The sequence below is a fragment of the Sinocyclocheilus rhinocerous genome, unplaced genomic scaffold (assembly GCF_001515625.1).
Source record: "Sinocyclocheilus rhinocerous isolate Xijiao unplaced genomic scaffold, SAMN03320098_v1.1 scaffold1648, whole genome shotgun sequence".
NCBI lineage: Eukaryota > Metazoa > Chordata > Actinopteri > Cypriniformes > Cyprinidae > Sinocyclocheilus > Sinocyclocheilus rhinocerous.
In genome coordinates, this window is record NW_015647958.1 from 991,185 (window position 1) to 1,016,989 (window position 25,805).

Here is a 25,805-nt window from a genome sequence, read left to right on the forward strand (position 1 = left end):
ATTTTTTTTTTTTTTTTTGCTGGCCCCGTCAGGCTAGTATTTCTGATTTGAACTTGCCCTGCACACTGTTTTCACAGTATTTCCAGTATTTCAAGTATTAAGTTATTTCTTAAAAAAATATTGTAAAAATCAAAATAAATGCCTTTCTTTTGAACTTTCTGTTTATCAATGAATCCTGACAAATATGTAGCATGATTTCCACTAAATAAATAAATACATACAAACATACATAAAGCAGCACCATTTTTTTTCCGACATTGATAATAATAAGAAATATTTCTTGAGCATCAAATCTGCATATTAAAATGATTTCTGAAGGATTATGTGACACTGAAGACTGGAGTAATGACTGCTGAAAATCCAGCTTAGCCATCACAGGAATAAATTACATTTTAAAATATATTCAAATAGAAAACAGTTCTTTTAAATTGTAATAATATTTCACAGTATTACAGTTTTTACTGTGTTTTTGACCAAAATAAATGCATCGTAGTGAGCGAGAGACTTTTCAAAAACATTAAACAATCTTACTGACCCCAAACTATTAAAAGTTTAACAGTAATATATTTTTATATTCATCTCAAAAACATTTTTTTTGTATTTCCATTAAGCAAGTTCAATTATTAATCTGATTAAATTGCTAATAATTTAATTAATGATTATATTTTTAAGCAAGAATAGCTGGAACTTTTACAACCATACCATTACAATTCCATTGAAACCTATAAATTCATAAACACACTTAAATGATGGCATGCCATGATTTGTTCGAAATCTTTACCCCATTCTTACTGATTTTTACAAATCACTCACAGTTTTGACAAAGCTTTATTTATGTCAGCTACATAACTTTACACTGTGGATGTATTTCAGCATAATTTGCTGGAATAATAATGAATGCATCACAGAATACATGACCCAATAGGGTAAGTGACATTCCTGTTAACTGCCCCGAAGATCTCACACTGGCCTCAGGCCATCGTAATTGTTAAGCCCTGCAGTGTATCCATGCAACTACCCCATCTCATTGGCAAAATCATAAGTCTCAGTGAAGAATATAAAAGTCGCGGTTTCCATTCAAACTTGATCTTTCTATTTTTCTTTCTTTTTGATGAAGTATTTATTCTAATGAATATTCATCAATTTGACAAAGCTCTGCATGAGTATTATTTAATTCAGCATCCCATTTCATCTTGATTTTTTATTAACTTTACAGTCAGTTATTTATGAGTCAAGTATTTATGTTGGATGATGGGATAGAGATTATAAATCGTGATGTGTTGTGTGTCTTGTGTTCTGGTGTTCTCTTGTGTCATCTCTGTCCTGTGCTGTGCTTTACATGGTCAAATGTGCACTTCTGTAACTAGCGCACTATGATTGTACTGTAATTTGACTGTTCAGACAAGAAACCTGATAAATGGATGTTCAAATTGAAAATAAAAACTTCAAAATCGATGAATCTCAAATTCTTTACGACCATAGTGTTGTCTCCATGATTGGTGTGTATTTCCTTGCTTGTTAGCTATCGTGTGTGTTCATATTGCATGTGTTTTCTCATTGCATGGACTCCTAATTATTCATAGATCAGCTGCATATTATATTTAATATAGGCTTGCATGGTGCATGCTTCAAATTGAGAGCAATTTAGACAGATTTGTAAGAGCAAAAATTTGTACAAAGCCAACCAGTCACTTTACACCCACAATGAAGTCAGCAGCATTGTTTGAAGCTCATTAGCACAATTTAATACTCGTAAAATTAATTGTTGAAGGCACACACTGTGATTTTAATACAACATGAGTCAAAGCCAACACTTTATATGCCATAAAGGTGAGTGAGGGGTATTAAGACCCTCTCAAATGCACTGACTTTACATGGTACGCTGACACTTTCATTGTTACTTAGAAATAATCTTACATTTGCTTTGAACAAGAAAGTTTGAATTGATAAGACGGACAGTTAAGGGGTTCGCTGGGTATGGAAATGACAATTAGCCAATGCTGATAATTCCATTTGTAGTTTTAAAGAAATATCTGATGTGATTAAACTTCCATTGTTGAGCTGGTGGTCACGCCCACACTTTAACACACACTTATGTTGCTTATGAGGATCTTGTTTAAATAAAAATGACTAAATGTATATATACACTTAAAATATTCACTGTTGGGAGAGCCTGGGGCTAGTTGTCACACTTTTTACTTCAGTGAATATTTATCAGTTTAGGTTTATTTTTGAAAGCCTGTTTCTGTACAGGCACATACCTTATAGTCTCGGCTACAAAAATAGCAGTTGAACAATTCCACTGTTATTATGCAAGCAAAAAAAAAAAAGATTCAGTTTACTTAACTCATGCTGGCCTTTTCACACTATATGGGGTGGTTTGTGAGAAAAGAACCTTATTATAGGTTTTTTGGCACGCAGTAAAACAATTAATAAACAGCAAAGATGTAAAAGGTAATGAACAAAAATATAAAATCAAAAATACATAGGACAACTTGTGACAAAATAAGTACATACCTCAGGTGACTATGCACATGACACGTGTGTGTGTGTGTGTGTGTAGGAATGACAGTGAGTGCTTTAAGGGATGGTTCAGGCATGATAATCCGCTCTGTGGTTCATGGCGGCTCGATCAGTAAAGACGGGAGACTGGCAGTGGGCGATGGAATTGTTGCCATCAATGGAGAATCCACCACCGACCTGACCAATGCACAAGCCAGAGCGATGCTACGCAGACATTCACTGATCGGACCTGATCTCAGGTGCTCACACACACGCGCACACTTGCAAGCTTTATCTAAATGGGAACCTAACTCTGACTTCTAGTTTTTATATAAATTTAATGCACATGAAAATTTATTATAGTATATCAAACAAGTGGTGATATTTTTATTTTCACAAAATACGTTTGTTAGAATTGTATATGAACAAACAAGCAAACAAATATATTCATTCATTCAGTCATTCTGAAAGTTTGGGCTTGGTAAGATTTTTTTAAATGTTTTTAAAGGAAGATTATCATGCTCACCAGGGTGCATTTACTGTATTTGATCAAAATACAGTAAAAACAGCACTATTGTGAAATATCATTACAATTTAAAATAACAGTTTTTTATTTTATGTAAAATGTAATTTACTCCTGTGATGGCAAAGCTGAATTTTCAGGAGCCATTACTCTAGTCTGCAGTGTCACATGATCCTTCAGAAAACATTGATGATTTGGTGCTAAAGAAACATTTCTTATTATTAATATGATCAATGTTGAATTCATGTGCTTTTAAGATTTATTTTTGGCATTTTTGCCTTTTATCAGGATAGGACAGTATAAATTGACAGGAAATGAAACAGGGAAAGGACTGCGAGCTGGGACTCGAACTCGGGTCGCCCAAAGCACAGCTACATTGTATGTCGGCACGCTGCCCACGATTCTGTCAGCGCCGACAACAACATGTGCTTCTTAATAGTTTTAAATATTATTAATATGATCAATGTTGAATTCATGTGCTTTTAAGATTTATTTCTGGCATTTTTGCCTTTTATCAGGATAGGACAGTATAAATTGACAGGAAATGAAACAGGGAAAGGACTGCGAGCTGGGACTCGAACTCGGGTCGCCCAAAGCACAGCTACATTGTATGTCGGCACGCTGCCCACGATTCTGTCAGCGCCGACAACAACATGTGCTTCTTAATAGTTTAAACTGTGATACTTTTTTAAGGATTTATGATTAATAGAAAGTTCAAAAGAACATTTACTTAAAAATATAATTCTTGTAACATTGTAAATACTGCCGCTTTTGATAAATTTAATTAATCACTTATGTCTTTAAAAAAATTACTGACCCCAAACTTTTGGTTGTTAGTTTAACTATTTAATATTTTTCAATTAGACTACATAAGTACTTTAATCTTTAGAGATTTTGTCTGTTAAAAGTCATTTCAATTTTTAAAAATTGAAGAAAATGTTATGTTATAGCCAGCAGCACATTTCATTGGTTGTTGAAATTGGATTCTTCATCAAAACAACTTCAGTCAAACCCATTTTGCTTGTGTGTTTTTGTATCAGTGTGACTTATGTGCCTGCTGCCTTCCTGGACATGCACAGGGCCAGCTATGCCCAATCAAAAGAGGAAATAGAATTACACAGAACAGCTACTGTCCAACCCAAGCACTCACAAAAGCTGCCTTTTACACCCCTGTAAGGAGACAGAGAATCTTTTTGTCTGTTTGTTTTCTTGTTTCTGATGGTGTTCTAATGCTTGTTTGCTTTGTATTAGAGAATGCATTTCTGAACAACAAAGTACAGTGGATGGTAAAGGAGTGAATGGAAAGACCCAAACTGAAGAAGAGAATGAAGGAATAGATAACCACGCTCAAATTAAACAAAGAGAAAGCAATGAAAGACTGGAAAGAGACAAAACGGTGATGAATGAAAGACCGGTCTTGCAGAGTGAGAACGGGCAAAGACGAGGGAGAGAAAAAGACAGACGAAAAGATGAAGAAGAGACGCATGGGAAGGATGGTAGTCAGCCTAGAAGGTATCCCATAAAAAAAACATTAACAAAACATCAACACATTCACTTTTAGTATGTTCATGTGTAATGGTGATATGGTTGTGTTTATTGTCCTAGAGTAACATTATTCAGGGCTGGGGGCACGTGTCTTGGCTTCAGTGTGGTGGGGGGTCGTGGTATGGGCAGTCGACTGAGCAATGGAGAAATGAGACGAGGCATCTTCGTAAAACACATCGCAGAGGACAGTCCAGCTGCACACAACAGCACTTTGAAAGAAGGAGACCAAATTCTTCAGGTGTGTGTGTGTGTGTGTGTGTGTGTCTGTGTTTTTATTAAATAGTACCCTTTAACTATTGATGTAATGTCAACCGCCCACTTAGACACTGTCTGAAATTCCAATAACAGAAAAAAATACAAAATTAATGACACAAATATTTATAGGGCAACTGGCAGAAAATAATTATGATCAGAAAATAATGAAAATATGAGTTATTTCCTTGTTTGCACTTTATTTTATATCATGTACACTTACCTGTACTTACAATGTACTGGATAAGAAAGTACTGGATAATATAAGGTAACTACATGGGTTAGGGTTAGGTTTTGTGGTAGGTTCAGAGTTAGTGCCTAGTTGTTAACCAGTTATTGTACTATAACAAGTACATAGTATGTACATGTGGAACAGGGCTGTAAAAGAAAGTATACCATTCCTTCTTTAGTGTCCTTGTTACTATGTAATTACACAGTTAAGCACTGAGTAATATTAATTAACAACATATACATACTATAGGGTCAGGATTAGGGTTAGTTGCTTGTAATTGTGCAAAATTTGCTGTTATTACTAAAGTAAGTACATGTAACATATATAACAAGGGCACTGTTCAATAAAGTGTTACCCAAAACACAACTAAGTACAGTATGTAAAGCAATACAGAGTTCTGGCATGAAACTCTAGATGGCGCAGTCCGATAAGTCTAACTCAATCTGACCTAATGACATCATTATCACATGGCACAGCTGATTGGTTCTCTCCTGTATCGGTAGCCAATGAGCTCGCTGCTCAACATTCAAATATATGATTAGTGCTTGCAGTAGCAGTCTCGGTACTTGCTCTGCCGCAGCAGCAGCAGCAGCAGCAGCGTAGCAGATCTATTCCGCCAAGACCAAATACATTAACATTGTCATGTACATTACCATGCCAATCCCTCCGAGAGTTGTCATGACAGAAATATAGTTAATATCTAGTTTACTTGCTATAAGGGTTTGATGCCATGAACCTCGATTTAAAAATTGAAACTCACCCTTGTTTCAAACCTGTATGTATGAAGTTTTGGAGCGAAATTAAATTAAATTAAATTAAATTAAATTGTTATCATCTAGAAGGTTCAAATTTTGTAGAATTTAGAATTTTAGAATTTGTATGAGCGCTCTGCTTCATTTAATGAACGTGAATGAGAACTAGGACTGTCAAGCATTTAAAAGGATGCAAAAGGGTCCTTTTAATATATACAGTACACACACATATATTAACTTTTATTATATTGAAAAAGAAATCACCTTTTGTCATGCAGGTTTGAAACACCATGAGTAAAAAAGTGAGTGAGGAAAAAAATACAGTCAGATAGTCAGATTGGAATGGGTGATTTCAATCTGCTCTTGCTATTTTTGTGTGAAATATACATTAGAAGGCCTGAGGCTGAGACTAGATAGTGTTGATGAACAGTAATTGGATTTGGATGATGTTTGATGATCTCCATCTGCTGGTCATAATAAGCTAATGCATCACTCCTACTCTGACCTAAATAAACTAGATAACAAGATTAGTTTAAAGAAAATCTGGGGCAAACTGTTTAGCTTGAAAGTAGAAGTGTGTTGAAAGTAATGAGCTACTGGAGAAAGAACTTCACACTTTACATTTTTAATGTGCATGTTGGCAGGTTCAAGGTGTAGATGTGAGTGATTTTACTCATGAAGAAGCCGTGGAGGCGATCCGTAGAGCAGGAGACAAAGTAGAACTACTAGTACAGAGTCCTCAGGTACAGCACAGATACTGTACACATGCACACACATAACCACTTTACAATACTCATACTCAGTGCTAGAATATACTCTAGAGAAAACAAAACCTGAGTACATAAAACATTTATTGCCTCTCTATGTCCAGTTTTCAGCTCCTGACAACTGCTCTGAAGATGAAAATGTGTCCAAATCAAATTCTCCAAATCATCAGGTGTGTTTTTGCTTATGCTACTGTGTTTATCATTAGTCTTTTAGGTGATTTATGTATGCTTATCTCATCTTTAGGATCCAGAGATCCCGAATAATCTCTCCCCAACCTACCCCTTCAGTCCCATCCCCTTTAAGGTCTGTGATGTTTGTTTGCATAGTAATAATCCAATATATTTGTATATAAATAACATATTGTTCCACTACCCTTGTGAAGGTACTCAAAATTATACCTTTAAAAAAAGAACTTAAATGAAATGCTGCCAAATGTACAACATTTATGATAAACTGAAACAGTACTTCAATACTTTTATAACTTTAATGATATTTTTATTGAAACTTGTATGTCATGTATTTAAATATATTTGTAATTACACATTTGTAATAATGAAGTTGCAGTTGCAGTATATTACATGCATTAACTTTGAATGTAATATTGAATAACACGCCAGTCAAAATTATAATCAAGTACCTCACATGTGCCTTAGTATGTTAGTCAACACCAAAATAAGATACTTCTTCTTTAAAGCCCCACATAAGCTATTAAAACATGATTTAAACTGGACTTTAAAGTAAACCTTTTAATTTTCATTATTACAAAGTATTAAGAAACATAGGGTTACACTTTATTTTAAGGTCTTCTTGTTACAGTGTAATTATACATTTAAGTACTGAGTAATATTAATGAACTACATGTACTTACTATATGGTTAGGGTTAGGATTAGGGTTTGTTTTAGGGTTACTTGTATGTAATTATGCATAATTTATTGTCATTATGAATGAGCAAGGACACTGTAAAATAAAGTGTTACCAAGCATAATCATGAAAATGTACTCTCTTTAAGTTCACTCAATTATTAATATTATATTATTTGCAAGTACTGTTTAAAAAAAAACACTGCAAGGTGCACATTTAATACAATTATGCACACTTATTTTTGTCAGATTTTTGTCAGCCATGTTGTAAAATACTGTTGAGGCTGAGCAGTAAAAATGCAATGAAAGAGATTTTAAAAAATAACTTATTTAATAATGTGTTTTCTGACGAATATAATCACTTTTTGATGGTGCTGTTGTAGCGTACAGAAGACTGGAAGTTGGGGAAGCCTCCACATTTAGCTCCCCCCTTCCTGAAACTGCCCTCTAGGCAAGTCGACACAGAAACAGATGGAGTGCAGAGGGTTCCAGAGAGACCACCCCTGCCAGAAGAGGCTGCACATCATCACAGCGAGCAGCAGCAGGCCTCTTACTGGAGTATGTTTAAATGTGTCTGTGTGTGGCTCAGGTTTCACCTACATAAAGGGGGCCAAATGTCCCCTAAAGACAGTCCAACCTGAAATCACCTACATTGTGCGGAGCAGTGAATCATTCCCAACAAGGAAACACATCAAACATATTTACTTAATAAAACATACTTAACATACCAAGCTTAGAGGATCAAAAGTATCATTAGCTCTGAATACAAGTCAGTGCCTCTATTAGTGTGTCTGCTAATGTGTCTATATGGTTTAATCTGGATGTTTTTACATGTTTATGTGTGTGTAAGCAGGCCGCATGCAGCAGAGGTATGGCAGTCTGCCTGGAGAGCTGCACATGTTTGATCTGGACTGTGGCTCACACAGCTCTGGACTGGGATTGTGTTTGTCAGGAAACAGAGATGGAGCTCGTGGTAGAATGAGTGTGTATGTGTCAGAGCTCAAACCAGACGGGGCCGCTGTGGCAGATGGTCGGGTCAGAGTGGGAGATGAACTACTGGAGGTGAGAACGACCTCCTGAACTCTTGACTGGCCAACAGAAACATTTCATTTGTGCAATCAAGCCTTTATGCTGTCTATGTTGTCTATCATTAGAAAGTAAAACCTTTCTGTTTCTGATGAAACACGAAAACAGGCGAATTATGGTCATTTCAACAAATACTGATTTTGAGATTTTTTGGGGGTGGTGTGGGGTGACCAATATTTTTATTCTGGTATCTAAAGTTTGATGCCTTTTTTTTCCTGTAGATTATTGTTTAAAAGTTACCATCAATGACAAATGTGACCCTGGACCACAAAACCAGTCTTAAGTCGCTGGGGTATATTTGTAGCAATAGCCAAAAATACATTGTATGGGTCAAAATTATTGATTTTTCATTTTTGCCAAAAATCATTAGGATAAGTAAAGATCATGTTCCATGAAGATATTTTGTAAATTTCCTACTGTAAATATATCAAAACTTAGTTTTTTATTAGTAATATGCATAGCTAAGAACTTCATTTGGACAACTTTAAAGGCAATTTTCTCAATATTTTGATTTTTTTGCACCCTCAGATTCCAGATTTTCAAATAGTTGTATCTCGGCCAAATATTGTCCTATCCTAACAAACCATACATCAATGGAAAGCTTATTTTTTCAGATTTCAGGTGATGTATACATCGAAAAATTGACCCTTTTATGACTGGTTTTGTGGTCCAGGGTCACAAATGCTTATACTGTCACTGGTAGCTACCATGCGAAATTTGATTGTAACAACATAATATAATTTTATATAATATAATTTTTTTTCATTAAACTACTTAAGTTTAAATGTTGTGGTCATCAGCTATTATTTCTATATTTATTAGAGAAATATTGAGTAATACATATATAGTGAAAATGATTCATCTTATTTTAGACAAATCATTTTCATATAACTATCAGATATATTAAACGCATCAAATGCATTATCAAATTAAATACACATCATTATTATTAAATACACATTTGACAGCTTTATAAGTCCCATTTAAGAGTGAAAGGTATTAGAAGTAAAATAATCAGTATTATTATTAACAAGAAATAAAAGGAATTTGCATTACTTTTTTAATATTAGCCTCTTATTTGAGACACAAAGTAAAAATCAAAAGATGGTACGTAGATTTGCATTAGTCTGTAAGTTAAGGACAAAGTAAAAATGTTACAATTGCCCCCAGTCTCCCCAATATAACTAAAAGAGCAAACCGCAGTGAAGTATGTGTCTTATCTAAGGTCAAGGGTTAATCTTCTGCATGTTTATGTGTGTATTTTGAAGATAAATGGACAAGTGCTGTATGGACGCAGCCACCAGAATGCAACAGCAATCATCAACAATGCTCCAGCTAAAGTCAGGATTCTGCTCACAAGGTGAGACATTTTCATGTGAACGAAGATTAAAGGGATAGTTCACCCAAAAATGAAAATTTGATGTTTATCTGCTTACCCCCAGGGCATCCAAGATGTAGGTGACCTTGTTTTCTTCAGTAGAACACATATGATGATTTTTAAGTCCAGCCGTTGCAGTCTAACAGTCGTATAATGCATGGCAATGGTAACAAAATCTATGAGAGTAAAAAAAACATGCACAGACAAATCCAAATTAAACCCTGCGGCTCGTGACGACACATTGATGTCCTAAGACACGAACTCTCTTCTACATGCATTTTAATATACATAGTTCATTTATATTCGTTTTTTGAAACAAGCAGAAATAAGTAAGACTAAAACAAAGAAAGATATTCTGCACTATTTTTAGGTCTATGCCAACTCAAACACACTGAAACACACTCAAACACTATATACGCATGGATACTGTATGAAACTTGAAATCAAACTAGAAGCCTTTTCACAAAGGTCTCACACTTTGTATTCTACTATATGTATAGTGGGTATGTGTTATTTATTTTAATGCACATATATAATTTTTCTCATCAGGAATAAAGCTGCACAGAAACAAATGACTACAGGACCAGTAAAGGAGGCAATGGACACACACACACACAAACAAATAAACTAAGATACTTCTTAAAACAGTAAAAGACACAATAATTATAGATATCCTTGATTAACAAATCAAATCATTATCAAAAAAGCATTCTGAACAAGTTCATTACATTATATTTGCATAGTTAACTGCATGTTTCTGACAAGTTTCTTACATTTTTTATTTTTTACTGGACATCTTTGTCACTTGTGTTATCTAATAACAGTTTTATCTGTTTAGATGGACAACTGTCCTGTTGTATCTCCTGCCATGCATATTAATAGCATCAGAGAAGGTCAACATTTAGCTTTGTCACAGGTAAATCAGTCAAATCAAATGTTAGACAAAAACACGACACAAAATATCCGCCTGCTTCATTCTCATTCTCTTTATTCTCATGTTTCTGTTTGTCGATAGGACGGAAGGATCAGCACAGAGGATAAACTGAAGTCTCGCTCCTCAGAAAGCCTCAACATCGGGCTTCCTGCTCCAATCAATGCCACATCCAATCATAAGCCCTCCTGTCATCCTGCCAGTCACATGTCCCCCAGCCACTGTACTCCTCCATCATCTGGCATTTCATCAGCTGATGAGAGCATTCGCTGCGGCTCCACAGCCAATCAGAGCACTTGCACGGGGCCTCACAGCACTTCTTACTTTACCCAATGTTCTGTGAGCTCTGACCCCCTAACATGTCCCATCATACCTGGCTGTATAAATACCATTGATATCTGCAAGGGAACCCCAGGGCTCGGCCTCAGCATAGTAGGAGGCTGCAATACAGTACTGGTGAGAAATCATAAATGACACCAAGCATATTAGACTTCACGGTGTTGAAACAGCATCTTCGGTGCAAATCTGAATATCAAATACCACAGCAATGTTATCTGTAGTAGTGATAGTCAGCCAAAAATGAAAGGTGAATTGTGAAAAAAATGACAAAGCATTTATGCATTCCAAAGCAAAGCAACATACACTGCATTCAAGATATCCTTTTATCAGTTCATGCATTGCATTGCCTGGGGATTAAACCCATGATGACCCATAATGCTTTAGTGTTTGAGCTATAGGAATTCTCTGTAAAAGTAGCTCATGTGACTTCAGAAGACATGCAATACCTTTGTATGGAGAACAGACTAAAATTTAAGTTGAGATTTTAATTTTTATGTGAACTACCCTTCAAAGAAATATTACAGGTCAAATACAACTTAAATTGTGGGATGCGTTGAAATAATTTCAACTTACCTCTTAACTAAAAACAAAACAAAAACTCATTTACAGTGGAAGTGAATTAGGTATGTTGACAGATGGGTTTTAAAACCAGAAATATAAAGTTTGTTTGTTTTTAATTTTTTACTATTGAATTATTTTTAGAAAAATGCTTATTATTAGATCTGTAAAGTTGTCTAAACCATCCTGGTTTTGCTTATTTTTATGAACTGAGGAATGGGTCTAAATTATTTCTTTATGTGGCATTCGACAGAAGGCCAGAAATGCTCTTGATAAAGCTTATAAAATATTCCTTTAAATTAAAAATAAATATAGAAGTAACATGTTGCAATCGCCAGAAATCAAAATGGGAGTTCAAACAATATTCGTTCTTTCCCTGGGGCTTTTTTATGTGGAAATAAACAAAGCTTTTGGATTTTGAAACATTTAAAAGGAAAGAAAAGTTATTAAAAATACTGCACTATTTTTAGGTTCATGCCAGTTTGAGTGCATGGTGTCATTAAAGAATGACTGTCAAATTTTCAATTCAACTTTTCACTTAAATGCTTTAACTAAATTTCTTTCTTTCTTTGTCAGGGAGCAATAGTGATTCATGAAGTGAATAAGGACGGTGCGGCACACAGAGATGGTCGGTTGTGGGCAGGAGATCATATACTGGAGGTACAGAACTCTAGCATTCACCATTGAAGTTGTACAGAATGTAGGTTATTGATCTCTTCATAAAGAACTTCCATTGAGCCAATTGTTATCTCCTCCAGGTGAACGGCATTGATCTGAGAATGGCCACTCATGAGGAGGCCTTGAGCGTCCTGCGCTTGAGTCCACAGCGTGTGCGATTGTGTATCTACAGAGACCCTGTGACAGAGAACCACTCCACACACACCCTCCAAAACCACACACCCGAAGACATGTGGGACCTCTTCAGTGTGGATCTGAACCTCAAAACAGGACAGGGACTGGGGCTTCGCATTGTGGGGAAAAGGTAGGTTATTCTAAAGGGATATAATTACATTACAGAACTGCACAGTGATTCATTTGAATTCATATTTGTCTGCATGTCTTGCAGGAATGACACCGGAATCTTTGTGTCTGAGATAACCAGGGGAGGGGCTGCGGACTTGGATGGAAGACTGTTGCTAGGTGACCAGATTTTGTCTGTGAATGGAGAGGACATCCGAGCTGTGTCACAGGACTATGCAAGTGCACTACTGCAGGTGTGCACAAATACACTTCACTTAGGAATATAGTAATTCATGCATTTCCTTCTTAATCATAATAGGGCTAATTATGATCCTCTGTGTGTGTGTGTGTGTGTGTGTGTGTGTTGTAGATCTGTAGTGGGCCTGTGCTGTTGGAGGTGGCACGTTTTAAAGCTTCATCACACTACTCATATGGAGATCAGGTAAACACTTTATACAGTACAACTAGATCATTCCTGTTATGCAGTACCTTTTGAACTTTGTGATCTAAATCAATAAATATGTATGTTATAATTCAAGGAAATTATTTTTATAAAGAGTTCAAAATATGCTCTTGTTGGTAAGAAAATGAACAGAATGACTCCCAAAATAATGGAAATAACGAGCCAAAGTTAGCCATTGCTTAAAGTTGCTATATTTAACCATCTTTTGTAATTTTATCAAATTAGGTGGAATTCTTTGGAGTGACACCAACTAATACTAAAAAAAAAATGGTAACACTAGTATAGGGACCAATTCTCACTATTAATTAGTTGCTTATTAGCATGCCTGTTATTAACATATTGGCTGTTTTTTAGTGCTTAAAGCACATATTCTGCATGACCATATTCTACAGTCCTAATCCTACCCAATACCTAAACAACAACTACCTTACTAACTATTAATAAGCAGCAAATTAGGAGTTTATTGAGGCAAAAGTCGTAGTTAATGGTTTGTTAAAAGCGAGAATTAGACCTTAAAATAAAGTGACTGAAAAGGAAGACCAATTAAACAAAATGATTGATTAAAACATTCTGAAGAAAATACCTGAAATACCTCTTATTATGATACCTTTTATAAATAGACATTTTTTAATGTTAGAAGTTAATGAATAGCACATGGGAAAGTTTTGAAATTATAACTCTGCATAAAAGAATTTTTTTTTTCAATTTTTTTTTTTCAACTGAGAGGTTAATATTTCATACAATATATTAAATCCACTACTGTTCGAAAGGATGGGGTCAGTAAGATTTTTTAAAAGAAATTAATACTTTTATTCACAATAATTAATCAAGCATTAAATTGATCAAAATAGACATTTATATTGTTACAAAAGATTTCTTTCAAATAAATGCTTTTGAACTTTCTATTTATAGAATGCTGAAAAACAAAATTACCAGTTTCCACAAAAAAGAAAGCAGCACAATTGTTTTTCAACATTGATAATAATGTGAAGACTGGAGTAATGATGCTGAAAATTCAGCTTTGCCATCACAGAAATAAATTACACTTTAAAATATATTCTAATATATAGTTAAGAGTTATTTTAAAGTGTAGTTATATTTTACAATATACTGTGTTTACTGTATTTTTTATCAAATCTTGGTGAGACTTCTTTAAAAAAACTTACCAACCTTAAACTTTTGTGTGGTACTGTATGATAGAGATATACTCTTATTATACACATATTTACAGCACACAAACACAACTTGTCTCAGTGGTGTTCATCTCAGATCTAGACGGGGCACGATCTATAAAGTGTCTGTGTTCTATCTGTGTTATGGCAGGTGGGTGAGTTGGATGTCCCTCTTCTCTCCTCTCTCAGCACAGATGATTGTAAGAGTCTGTCACATAACACAGTTATTCACTATTCAATATTCAGTTCTATTCATCAGTGAGTCAATGTTTTCATGTTTTTGCACAGCTGTGGATGGAAACGTGGACATCAGAACTGTCACCGTTCAGAAGGTGGGTTTGTTTTTACATGCAGTAATGTAAGGCATGTTTCTGCAGTAACTGTATGATCCAGTAGTAACCGAAACGGTTGGTGTGATTCTGTCCCAGCATGAATTAGAGTCTGTGGAGTTGAGATCGAGAGGCACACAGGGAGATTCAGTGATTTATATCTCCAGCCTGGACCCGATCACACCTGCAACACACGCAGGACTTCTGCAGGTAGAGAGAATGAGTGGGCCTAAAACCCTTTTTTCCCCCTTTTTCATTATGTTTAGAAAATGTTTATGTTGGAGTCGATAGCTTTGTGGACAGCTCTCCAAAATGTTTTACAACTTTGTAGACCCAAGTTTGAGTCCCGACTCGTGGTCCTTTCCCAGTTCTCTTTTCCACATGGCTTTCAGCAGTGTTGGGGAAAGTTACTTTTAAAAGTAATGCATTACAATATCGTGTTACTCCATAAAAAATAACTAATTACGTTACTTAGTTACTTTTTATGGAGAGTAATGCGTTACATTACTTTTGCGTTACTTCTTAAATCTGGACAGGGCTTGTTTGTTTGTTTTTAAAATAAAAAAGTTCTATTTTTGGCAAATATAAAAGCCTTTTCACACCAAAAGTGAAATGAATAAGCCTCCGGCTGAAGGGAAAGTAAATTTACATACGTACAGTAGAATGCAGAAGAAGACATTTCAACACACTTGAGCAATAAAAAAAGACACACAAATGTTTGTCTTTACTAGTTACTTGAAAAAAGTAATCTGATTGCGTAACTCGCGTTACTTGTAATGCGTTTCCCCCAACACTGGCTTTCAGGCATTTCTCTGCCCCAATAAAGGCAGAAATGTCTAAAATAAATCTAATTAAAAAAAAGAAAAGAAATCGTTGATCATTGTCAACCTCACAATATACACCAAACTATATGTACACCACCATTCAGAATGTTGGTGTCAATTTTTTATTTCTGAAAGAAATTATTACTTTCATCCAGCATGGATAAGTGACAGTAAAGACATTTATAATGTTACATAAGATTTCTCTTTTTTTTAAAATAAATGTTATTTTGAATTTTCTATGCGGCAAAGAATCCTGAAATAAATATATTTTAAAGTATATTTGAATAGAAAACAGCTGTTTAAAATTGTAATATTTCACAATATTACTGTTTTTACTTTATTTTTGCTTTTTTTTTTTTAAACAGACTTGGTGAGCATAAGAGACTTCTTTTACTTAAAAGAAAAATAAATAAATAATGTAACCGTGACAGTAAAGACATTTATAATGTTACATAAGATTTCTCTTTTTTTTTTAAATAAATGTTATTTTGAATTTTCTATGCGGCAAAGAATCCTGAAATAAATATATTTTAAAGTATATTTGAATAGAAAACAGCTGTTTAAAATTGTAATATTTCACAATATTACTGTTTTTACTTTATTTTTGCTTTTTTTTTTTTAAACAGACTTGGTGAGCATAAGAGACTTCTTTTACTTAAAAGAAAAATAAATAAATAATGTAACTGATGCCAAACCTACTGAACAGTAGTGTATATAAACATTTTCCATATAAATTTCCAATAAATTACAATACAAATATGTATTTAGATTTTTTTTTTTTTGTACAGTGATTTGGGTAATATGGTTGAATGATTGAGCAAGGCTAAGGCACATTCTGTGAACACTGAAATTTGTGTAAAAATTTAGAAAATATATTTGTTAAAAAATTAGCTCAATAATTAATTTTTACTGCAATTAACTACAATTCATTTTGTGAAAATGTGCTGAATTGAAGATGTTTCATGATTTTATATTTTTGTATATAGCCAAGATGCAAGGTGGAACAGGCCAAAATTACCATTTTAATGTATACATAAATTTTCCTACTAGATTAAAAAATTTTTTATTAGGTACTAGTTTCTCTAACAATATCTAGTCCTACTACAAAAAAATGTGAATGTCACTCACAGGACACCAAAATGAATACTCCATTCATGGGAATTGCTTCCCCCAAACCCTCAAAAATAATCAACTCTGAATTGAATTTTCAGCTGGGTGCCAGAGTCATCAGCATTAACGGTACATCAACTGAACGCCTCTCAGTTACTGAGGCAAATACTCTCCTGAGAAACAGCAGTGGAGCCGTCACACTGCAGGTGTGTATATCTTCAGACATGTATCAAATCATTTCAGATTCAAAACATAATCAAATGTTCAGAGCTCATCTTGCCGTGAATGTCACACCCTGTGTGTTTGATTAAAGGTGATGCCAAGTGGATGTGCAGATGGAGCTAGTAAAGATCGGTCATCTTTAATTCACTCCTCACCTGGACTCTCAGAGAATTACAATACCCACAATCACCAGAGGTACTCGAAATTCATATCATTTCTAATACATAAAAACATCTCTCATGAAAAAAGAATGTAGTACTATATTTTGTATTATGTTTCACATTGTATTGGCAACATTTTTATTTACTGTTATTAGTTTTTTATTGTTATTTATTTCTATTGATTTGTAGGAAAGTTATATGTAAATATAATAAGTAAATATAATTATAAATGTGGCGTATTTTCATATTTTCATTCAGCAAGGAAGCATTAAATAATCAACAGTGACAGTAAATTTCTATTTAATAAAAATGCTATTATTTTGAAATCAGCATATTAGAAGAGTTCTGAAGGCTCATGTGACACTGAACACTGGAGTATTGGCCAAATTTAGCATTGCCGTCGCAGAAATAAAGGACAAACAAGGGACTCATGAACAACTATCACTAAACAAAAAAAACACAGCTGTGGATCATTCAGGTGACAGCACAGTATTAAGAATCAAGTGTATGTAAACTTTTGAACTATTATTTTCTCGTGGACTATATGTGAACATCTTTTATGTGAAATATCTTATTCAGGTCAGTCCTAAATAAAAAAAAATAACACGCATTTTGTATGGTCCCTCTTATTTTGGTAAAATAAGTAACATTTTGCAGATTCTGCAAGGTGTGCTCTATGTAAACGTTTGACTTCAGCTGTATGTATAGAACTCCAATATGTTTTAGTAAGTCATGTTTATTTCATTGCCGTTTGCTTTAATTTTGCTTTCTATCTGAAATGTTTTGTCACTAAAATACATAGGTCCAGGACAAAAGTTTTATGGGTGGGAACCAATAAGAAGGTTACGTCATACAGGACTTTAGTCAACTATGTTCCTGGTCTGCTGAGGATGGTCCTGATTTATGCTTTCATTTAAGATTTATTACTCGTTTTATCCCAACGCTGCCTTCAATGAGTCCATAAAATATATATTGAAATTGAACATTTTTCCTGAAATGCCTGCTTGTGGATATTTTAGAGCCAGTTTTGCGTGTGCAGTTTTGTAGAGGCATTAGAGTCAGCAGAATTCTACACACTAAAGCTCTGATAAAGGACTTCACCTCCAGGGCACCCAGACTATTCAGACACCCTGTTCAATAGAACTGTTATGCTTGCTTTTTTTAAAACTGTACTAAGAGATTAATTGTCGCCTTGTTTGCCAAAAAGGTGTCTGGGGGAAAAAAAATGGGTTAAATTCTATTTGTCTTTTGTGTGTGTTTAAGTTCTCCTCAGTTCCAGACTATCACTCTTGAACGTGGCTCTGCTGGGCTTGGCTTCAGTATTGTAGGAGGATTTGGCAGTTCCCATGGCGACTTGCCCATCTATGTCAGGAACATATTTCCCAAGGTACACAAGAAAGAGTCTTAAACTAAAAAAGGTTGAGTAAATCTCTTGACTGCAGTGCGCCAAAGAGATCAATACATGTCCAAACACACGTTCAGTTTGCATGTATCGTGGCATGTACACACTCCACCTGACTCACTGAGAAAGGAATGTTATTTGTGTATTTGAGCGTGAAGCGTATGTGACAGTGCTCTGTATCCACAGGGAGCTGCGGTGGAGGACGGCCGTCTGCGTTGCGGTGATCAGCTACTGACAGTAAATGGACAGAGTCTGGAGGGTGTCACTCATTCTGAAGCTGTCAAGCTCCTTAGACAAACCAGCGGGGCAGTTACACTACAAGTACTCTCAAAACAACTACCAACATGCTGATAATGTCACTGTGCTGTCGAGATGTTTCGCATAGACCTCAAGGAGCTGATGTATTACTGATTGTTAGATCACAGATGGAGATTATACAAGCTGTTTCTCAACAACAACAAAAAAGATCCCAAAATGTAGTCTTTTCTAATTGCAAAAATATCTCGGACAACTTGTGTAAAGTGGGAGAAGCCAATAGAGACTAGTGCTAAACCACTGGTTCTCAACCAGGGGGTCTGCAGGATGACTTTTATTAAATTATTTAAATGAGAATTATTCATATTAATATATTAAATTAAATCAAACTAATCTATTACAATATAACTATAAAAAATAGAATAAATTATATAAAATATAAATATGACTTGAAAAAAACATATTTTCCCTAATAAATATTGATTTAATTGAAAAACAAAATATAAATAGAAAATAAAATTGTGGAATATATATATATATATATATATATATTTGTCAAATCGATTAATCATGATTTATCGCATCCAAAATAAGAAATGTTTTTGTTTACATAATATGTGTGCACTGTATATATTTATATGTATATATCAACACACACACACATACATATATTTAAGAAATATATATTTATATTTATGTATAATATAAATCATATAAATATGAATATTCATATATACATGTAAATATTTCTTAAATGTATACATGTGTGTGTATTTATATATACATATAAATATACACAGTACACGCCTATATAATGTAAACACTTTTATTTTGGATGATATTAATCGATTTGACAGCAAACACACACACACACACACATATATATATATATATATATATATATACAGTATATATGTGTGTGTGTGTGTGTGTAAATTATCCACAATTAATTTCAAGCTTCATGAAATGAAACGGTTGAGAACCATTGTGCTAAACTGCGATTCTTTTACACATCAGCTTTTTTTTTGTACTGTATTGCTTCACAACACAGATTTGTACCATTAATGTCCACTTTCAGCCTTTAAACATATAACTGGCATAGTTAGTGCTAAGAGCTCACATTATGCGTAGTTATTCATAAGTGTGGTTCAGTTACACATTTAGGTTGTCAAATCATGCAAAAAAACTATTTTAAGCAAGACTAATATATAGGAAAATTTTCTGACTGTAACTCAATAATGAACAATTATAGCTGTTATAATTATTGTCTGTATATGTTGTCAGATGTATTCCATGTAAGGCAGCGCTTCACTGTTCTTTAACATGACAATCAACATTCATCAGCTCATAGATTTGTCTTTTTCTACTGTAAATTTATCTGTATACAAAATAAATTATTTTATTGCAGTAAATAATTGTGTATTAAAGTCTTCATGTTAGACTACAAATGAAGTACTGAAAGTGCAATACTGAAATTTTATATACAGTATATATATATATATATACCTGGAGCTATGCAGTGAGCCGTTTACCCAGATATATAACAGCAATTACAGTACAGTTGAGCTCTTTTTACCATCTGATCAACACTTGGAGATAATTATAACAAGCAAACACAATATATCTCTACAACATAATTCTCGTTTTAATTTTTGAATCGCACACATTCAGTCATTTACAGGATAATCTTCAGGTTAATATCAGACACTATCAATCCAAAAGTACTGCCATAGAAAACACTAAGAAAGGGGTTATTTATATATATTTATCAGCAAGTATTCAAAGTAACAAAGTGAAAAATGCTAATATGGCAGATACATATTTACACGATGTGTGGTAGCTAGCTGACATGCAGCAAGTACAGTTGGTATCCATGTGGAAGAGGGTGTATGTGTGTTTAAATGTGAAAAGCTGAAGCTAATATATTAAAATGCTTGTGTACTTTGTCATGAGGGTTACACGAGTACAGTGACATTAAGTGCCCTTAATTCTGTTTACCTTTGAGATGAATATAGCTTCAGCGCCATGTGTTAACAGTATGATGCATGTGTGTATGCTTGATGAATCGTGAACTATATAATAACTTCTGTGAAAATGTGTGGTCCACCCCCAGCTCCTGGTCCCTGCAGTGTCCGCTCTGCTGAAAGCAGCTTAAGCTGAGTGATGGCTTTCAGGAAGTGCACAAGTATGACTCACAGACAAAAAAGTTCTGTGTATAGAGCTGATGTCATTCAGCCACTCACATCTTTGTGAAAACAGAGAGAGAGGAGGGCTTTCTGTCTCATTCCCTTCTATGTTTAATTCACTTCATGGCCTTTCCTTTACCCCTGCCTTTCCCCTTCCCAGAAGCCCCTGGTTTCTCTTGCTTGACGTCTTTTGCTGGTTTAGCTTTCTTCTGCTGTAAGAATAAAAAAAAAAAAATCAGGTGAATAATGGTGTAGCATTTTGACTGATTTGTTATGATATTTCGCTTATATGTAGAACCTGATGTAGACTGTATCTGCATTTTCTGTGCGGATTTCGGGGCAAATGTGGAATTCTACAGAATGAATTTACACATGGTAAAATGTAGCTGAAAGCACTACACTCTTATTGGTAACAAAATCAACTTGGCTAAAATTCTGTGGCATAAACTTTGTGATTTCAACAAACTATAACTGATTAAAAGGGATAGTTCACCCAAAATTAAAAAAGGTCATAATTTGCTCACCCTCATGTTGTTCCAAACTTTCACTTTTTCAATTAAAACCAGAGACTGAAGGTTTCAAGCTTCAAAAACAATAGCTATGTTTCCATCACCCTGTTTTAATGATTTTTGACTTGTGCGAAAAAAGGTTTGATGCGAATAATGGGAGATGGAAACGCATTTTGTGAATAAATTCCTCCAAGTGCATCAAAGAAGTCATGTGACTTTACGCTATGGGACGGCATAACCTGACTAACCAGCAGACCGATCTCATTCCACAGCATCTGAAATGTTGTTATGGTCATTCGGAAATGCACGAGCAAAGTCTGTCATCAAAGTATTTCTGTATAACTGCCTCCCAGAAATGTCTTACGACTGCGTTCTCCAAACAGCAGCATCCACCTCCGAAAGCAATGACCGCATTCATTGTGTTTCGTCTGCTCACTCTGAGGCGCAAGTAATTTATTATATATGAAAATGTATATATTCTCCTACTTTTCTTAGTGATTTATAGTGCCAGTTTATCAGGAAGTGACGATTTTGTTCTCTTTGACTGGTTGGATGGAAACGATGCTTGTTCGCAAATGTTTTATGCGATATTCCAGTTTTGCGCATGTTAAATTTGCAACTTTGGATGGAAACCCGGCTAATGAAACATTATCATAAAAGCAGCCACTTTAAGATGGCTTTAAGAAACAAATCTGTTTCTCAACTTTCTTAACTCACTGACTTTGTGAACCGGTTACAGTGGTTTCAGAAGATTTGGAATATAGAGCATGAGGCATATGAACAACTTTTATTGTACTTTTATGCTTGAGAGCTTGAATCTCTTTCCTATACAACTGTATGGAAAAAAAGTGAAAAATTCTTCAAAAATTCACATTTTATTCTTCAAGAAACAAAGGAGGCCACAGGTTTGGAACGACATGGGCATGAGTAAATGCTGACAATTAGCATTTTTTGGTGAACTAATTAACATTTCAATATTCCTCCCCAAAAAATTTAATTACATTTTCTAAATTAAATCTCCTGTCTTGTAATTTGTCCTCATTTGTAAGTCGCTTTGGATAAAAGCGTCTGCTAAACGACTAAATCTAAATCTGACCACCATATAAAGCAATCAAGTCTCTTTAGAAGACAAGGGTTAAACTTGATGCATATGGACGGTTTACAATGTCTTTATGAACATTTCGAAGTGACAAAGGTCTGGTTGCATTGACTTTTGATGGAGGGATAGAACTCACAGGTTTCATTAAAAATATCTTCATTTGTGTTTCAAAGTTGAAGGAAAGCCTTAAGAATTTGGAACAACATGAAAGTAAGTGATGAAAGAATTTACATTGTGGGGTGAACTTAGTGATTAAAGGAATAGTTCACCTAAAAATGAACATTCTGTCATCATTTACTCACCCTCATGTCGTTCCAAACCTGTATAAGTTTCTTTATTATGTTGAACACAAACAAAGATATTTTGAAGAACCAAACAGTTGTTGGTCACCACTGGCTTTCCACAGTAGCGAAAAGAAATACTATGGAACTCAATGGGGACCATCAACTGTTTGATTACCAGCATTTTCAAAATATCTTTTCTGTTCAACATAAGAAAGAAACTTATACAGGTTTGGAATGACATGAGGGTGAGTAAATGATGACAAAATGTTTATTTTTGGATGAACTAACCCATTAAGTGTTCTCCAAAGGAGATGTTATTGAGGTCAACGTGATTGTAAAACTGATGGAAAGTCGAAAAGAGAGACACTGAATTCTTATTTTGATATCTACCTTGATCATTGCATCTGCTGTAACCCCATCGTCTTCTTCCTCTTCCTGGAACTGAGATTCACTTTCAAGCTCTCCTATAAGCTCAGGGTCAACAGCACCTTTACGGCTTTTCTTCACCACTTGTAAGGAGTACGGCGTAAGATGGGATTCCTTATTGTAGGCTCTTGTAAATGCAGCTTTCACCTGCAGAAAGGAAAAAAAAAACAGCTGATGGGGATAAAGTGTGGCATACAGCACCTCCAGATGTTTTACAGTTAAAACAATTAACTCGGACTGAGCAGGCATCTGTCAAAGCAATGAACTGTCAACTGGACCACCGGTTTCTAGTCCTGGAGGAGAACTCTACAATATGCACAGAAAATCAAACACACACACACACACCTTGGAGTCTAGTTTAGAGTAAGGATCCGGCTGTCCGCCCCACATGCTGATCTCCATCATGTTATCAACATCCTCTTTGATGATGTCGTAATCATCCATGAGCTTCACACTCTGACTGGCTCCCTCTGAACCTTGCGACTGAAGAGACTCTAATATTGCTGAGCGCAAATACGGCAGGTAATCCAGATTCATGGCTTCCTTACTACTTAACGTTCTGCAGGATGAGAAAGAGGCAAGATTTTAGGGAAGCATAAATGCAGCTTAAAGAGTTCATACTTTAGACAAGAAGGAAGAAAGTGTGAGAAGTGTTTGTGTTTTCTCACTTTAGGCTCATGTGTGAAGCAAGCTCCTGTATGATGCGCCTGTGTTTGCCAGCTGATGAGAACTTGCCCAACCAGCTGGGAAAAGTCGGAAACTGACTCATATAACCCCGCATCAGCTCCCCCGGCAACACGCTCGCATAAATCGCCTGGGGAAAAAAACAAGATTCATTAAAAAAAAAAAGTTTGTTTTCACTGATCTATGTGAAAACACTTAACCTATGTGAACGGATTTTGTAATATGTTACAAATCAGTGCTGCAGCAGAAATATTTGTTTCATCGTTTCTGCCTCTGATTATCTCAGTGCTGCTGCATCAATCAAAGCTGTTGACTGAGGATTTGTTGGTCAACACCGATGAGAAGATAATGGCAGGAAAGTACGTTACCTGTGTGGGAAGCAGAGACCATGCCTGTCTGGAGCGGATCTGTTTGTCCACTAAATCTCCATCGCAAATGCTGTCTGCTGTTTTACTCAACAACACCAAATGATTCTTCAGATTTCCCCTGATGAACATCAAATGTCACAATTATACCATCACGCTTTCATTTACAGTCAGAATAGACTTAATAAGTCTTGAAATAAATACATGGTGCACAAATTACAAGCTGCAAATGTTATTGTGTGTTATGGATGGTCAGTACAATAAGTTTGCTGACACAAAATTAGGGAAAATTGTGTATACAGTGATAATATTAAAAGTTTAGCTCATCTTTCTAAAGACAGTAAGCCAAATTCATCATTCCAAAGTCAAAATACATCTGTACATTAGGTGGAAATGCAAACCAACAGACCTGACACATTTGTTTCTTTGTTCTCCAAAGAACTTCCTTTGATTCAGCAAATGCAACTTTTTATAGGAAGATTGGGTTACACTTTATTTTAAGGTGCTCTTGTACAAATTTAAAGTTAAGTAATGGGTTAAGTAAGGGATAATGCATGGCTAGCTGTGCATTTAATGATTTTAATGCACGACTTGGAGGCCAGGAAGTGCATTAAAATCGTTTAACACACAGCTAGGCGTGCATTATCCCGCTTATACCATGGTCATTTGCCAGCATTGACATGTTAAAGCTGTTAATAATATTCACAGTGCAATATTTGACCGGAAGGGTAAAAATGACACAGAGTGTCAAATGCTAGCATTCTGCCCGCTTCAAATCAGACACAGAGATGAAATAGTGCGGTAAGATCACATATATTTGAATTGATTATTATATTTGTATGAATTATCGATCAATCGATCGAGAGAGAGATGACAGTTGTGTGCGTTACCTGCGTCTGCACGTCTCTCTACAAACAACGAAGCTGTGTTTAATTACTTCAAAAACAGCGATTACCACCTCGTTGCTGAGGAATATAATGTAGCGATCTAGTATCTAGACTATTTTATTAATAAAAGTCATGGGGCAGCGTTGACAACAAGTTTCTGTGTGTGTGCAGCACAATCTCCGATCTCTCTCTCTGTGTGTGTGGGTTCGTGTGCATCAATTAAAGCAGCGCATTAATATAGAATGGTGATTAAACTGATTTGAAACTAACTGTGCATTAAACGGTTTTAATGCATACCTGCCAGCCAATCAGAATCGAGTATTCAGACAGACCATGGTATAATATTAATTAATAACATGCACTGAAAGTTATGGTTAGGATTAGAGTTTGGTTTAGGGTTACGTTGCTTGTAATTATGCACAATTTACTGTTATTACTATAGTAAGTATATGTATGATGTTTAAAGGGGTGGTTGATTGCGATTTCAGTTTTTTAACGTTAGTTAGTGTGTAATGTTGCTGTTCGATCATAAACAATATCTGCAAAGTTACAAAGCTGAAAGTTCGATGCAAACGGAGATATCGTCTTTTAAAATTCTGGCAGTTTAATGCCTACAAAAACGGCTCGTAAGGGACTACAAGGAGTTACTTCCCGGGTCCGTTACGTGAAGAACCCAGAATTTTACATAAACCCCGCCTCCGGGAACACGCAGCAAAGGGGGCGAGGCCATGCTGCGATGT

The 25,805-nt window shown here is 35.1% G+C and overlaps 3 protein-coding genes across 3 annotated transcripts in view; 2 read left to right on the forward strand and 1 right to left on the reverse strand.

The window, feature by feature from the left end:
• LOC107709437 (multiple PDZ domain protein-like) overlaps positions 1 to 10,530 on the forward strand; it is a 17,006-nt gene extending 6,476 nt beyond the window's left edge. Inside the window, exons 6-15 of the mRNA XM_016513911.1 lie at positions 2,564 to 2,762; positions 4,066 to 4,197; positions 4,277 to 4,537; positions 4,631 to 4,808; positions 6,451 to 6,549; positions 6,678 to 6,743; positions 7,819 to 7,993; positions 8,289 to 8,497; positions 9,790 to 9,881; positions 10,449 to 10,530. Of these exons, the coding sequence (XP_016369397.1) occupies positions 2,564 to 2,762; positions 4,066 to 4,197; positions 4,277 to 4,537; positions 4,631 to 4,808; positions 6,451 to 6,549; positions 6,678 to 6,743; positions 7,819 to 7,993; positions 8,289 to 8,497; positions 9,790 to 9,881; positions 10,449 to 10,530 (1,493 nt within the window). The remainder of the gene's footprint in view (positions 1 to 2,563; positions 2,763 to 4,065; positions 4,198 to 4,276; positions 4,538 to 4,630; positions 4,809 to 6,450; positions 6,550 to 6,677; positions 6,744 to 7,818; positions 7,994 to 8,288; positions 8,498 to 9,789; positions 9,882 to 10,448) is intronic.
• Positions 10,531 to 10,737: 207 nt separating this feature from the next.
• On the forward strand, positions 10,738 to 18,973 carry LOC107709438 (multiple PDZ domain protein-like). Its single transcript, XM_016513912.1, has 13 exons — positions 10,738 to 10,815; positions 10,915 to 11,286; positions 12,304 to 12,387; positions 12,486 to 12,709; positions 12,794 to 12,941; positions 13,058 to 13,129; positions 14,474 to 14,522; positions 14,611 to 14,654; positions 14,751 to 14,861; positions 16,687 to 16,791; positions 16,899 to 17,002; positions 18,232 to 18,355; positions 18,557 to 18,973. Exons 1-13 carry the CDS (start codon positions 10,738 to 10,740, stop codon positions 18,719 to 18,721), a joined length of 1,680 nt encoding a protein of 559 aa, XP_016369398.1. The 3' UTR covers positions 18,722 to 18,973.
• A 1,282-nt stretch (positions 18,974 to 20,255) lies between these two features.
• LOC107709469 (replication factor C subunit 1-like) lies at positions 20,256 to 24,331 on the reverse strand. Its single transcript, XM_016513965.1, has 5 exons — positions 24,182 to 24,331; positions 23,798 to 23,943; positions 23,475 to 23,688; positions 23,094 to 23,276; positions 20,256 to 21,023 (listed from the first exon to the last, which is right to left on the reverse strand). Exons 1-5 carry the CDS (start codon positions 24,308 to 24,310, stop codon positions 20,928 to 20,930), a joined length of 768 nt encoding a protein of 255 aa, XP_016369451.1. The 5' UTR covers positions 24,311 to 24,331; the 3' UTR covers positions 20,256 to 20,927.
• Between the last annotated feature and the right edge of the window lie 1,474 nt (positions 24,332 to 25,805).

Coding starts and splice junctions, on each gene's coding strand:
- LOC107709438 (XM_016513912.1), top strand. CDS start 10,738: ATGGACAACTGTCCTGTTGTATCTCCTGCCATGCATATTAATAGCATC. Junction 17,003..18,231: donor AATACCCACAATCACCAGAG/GTACTCGAAATT, acceptor TGTGTGTTTAAG/TTCTCCTCAGTTCCAGACTA. Junction 18,356..18,556: donor TCAGGAACATATTTCCCAAG/GTACACAAGAAA, acceptor CTGTATCCACAG/GGAGCTGCGGTGGAGGACGG.
- LOC107709469 (XM_016513965.1), bottom strand. CDS start 24,310: ATGTTCATCAGGGGAAATCTGAAGAATCATTTGGTGTTGTTGAGTAAA. Junction 23,944..24,181: donor GGTCTCTGCTTCCCACACAG/GTAACGTACTTT, acceptor TTTTTTCCCCAG/GCGATTTATGCGAGCGTGTT. Junction 23,689..23,797: donor GCTTCACACATGAGCCTAAA/GTGAGAAAACAC, acceptor CTCATCCTGCAG/AACGTTAAGTAGTAAGGAAG.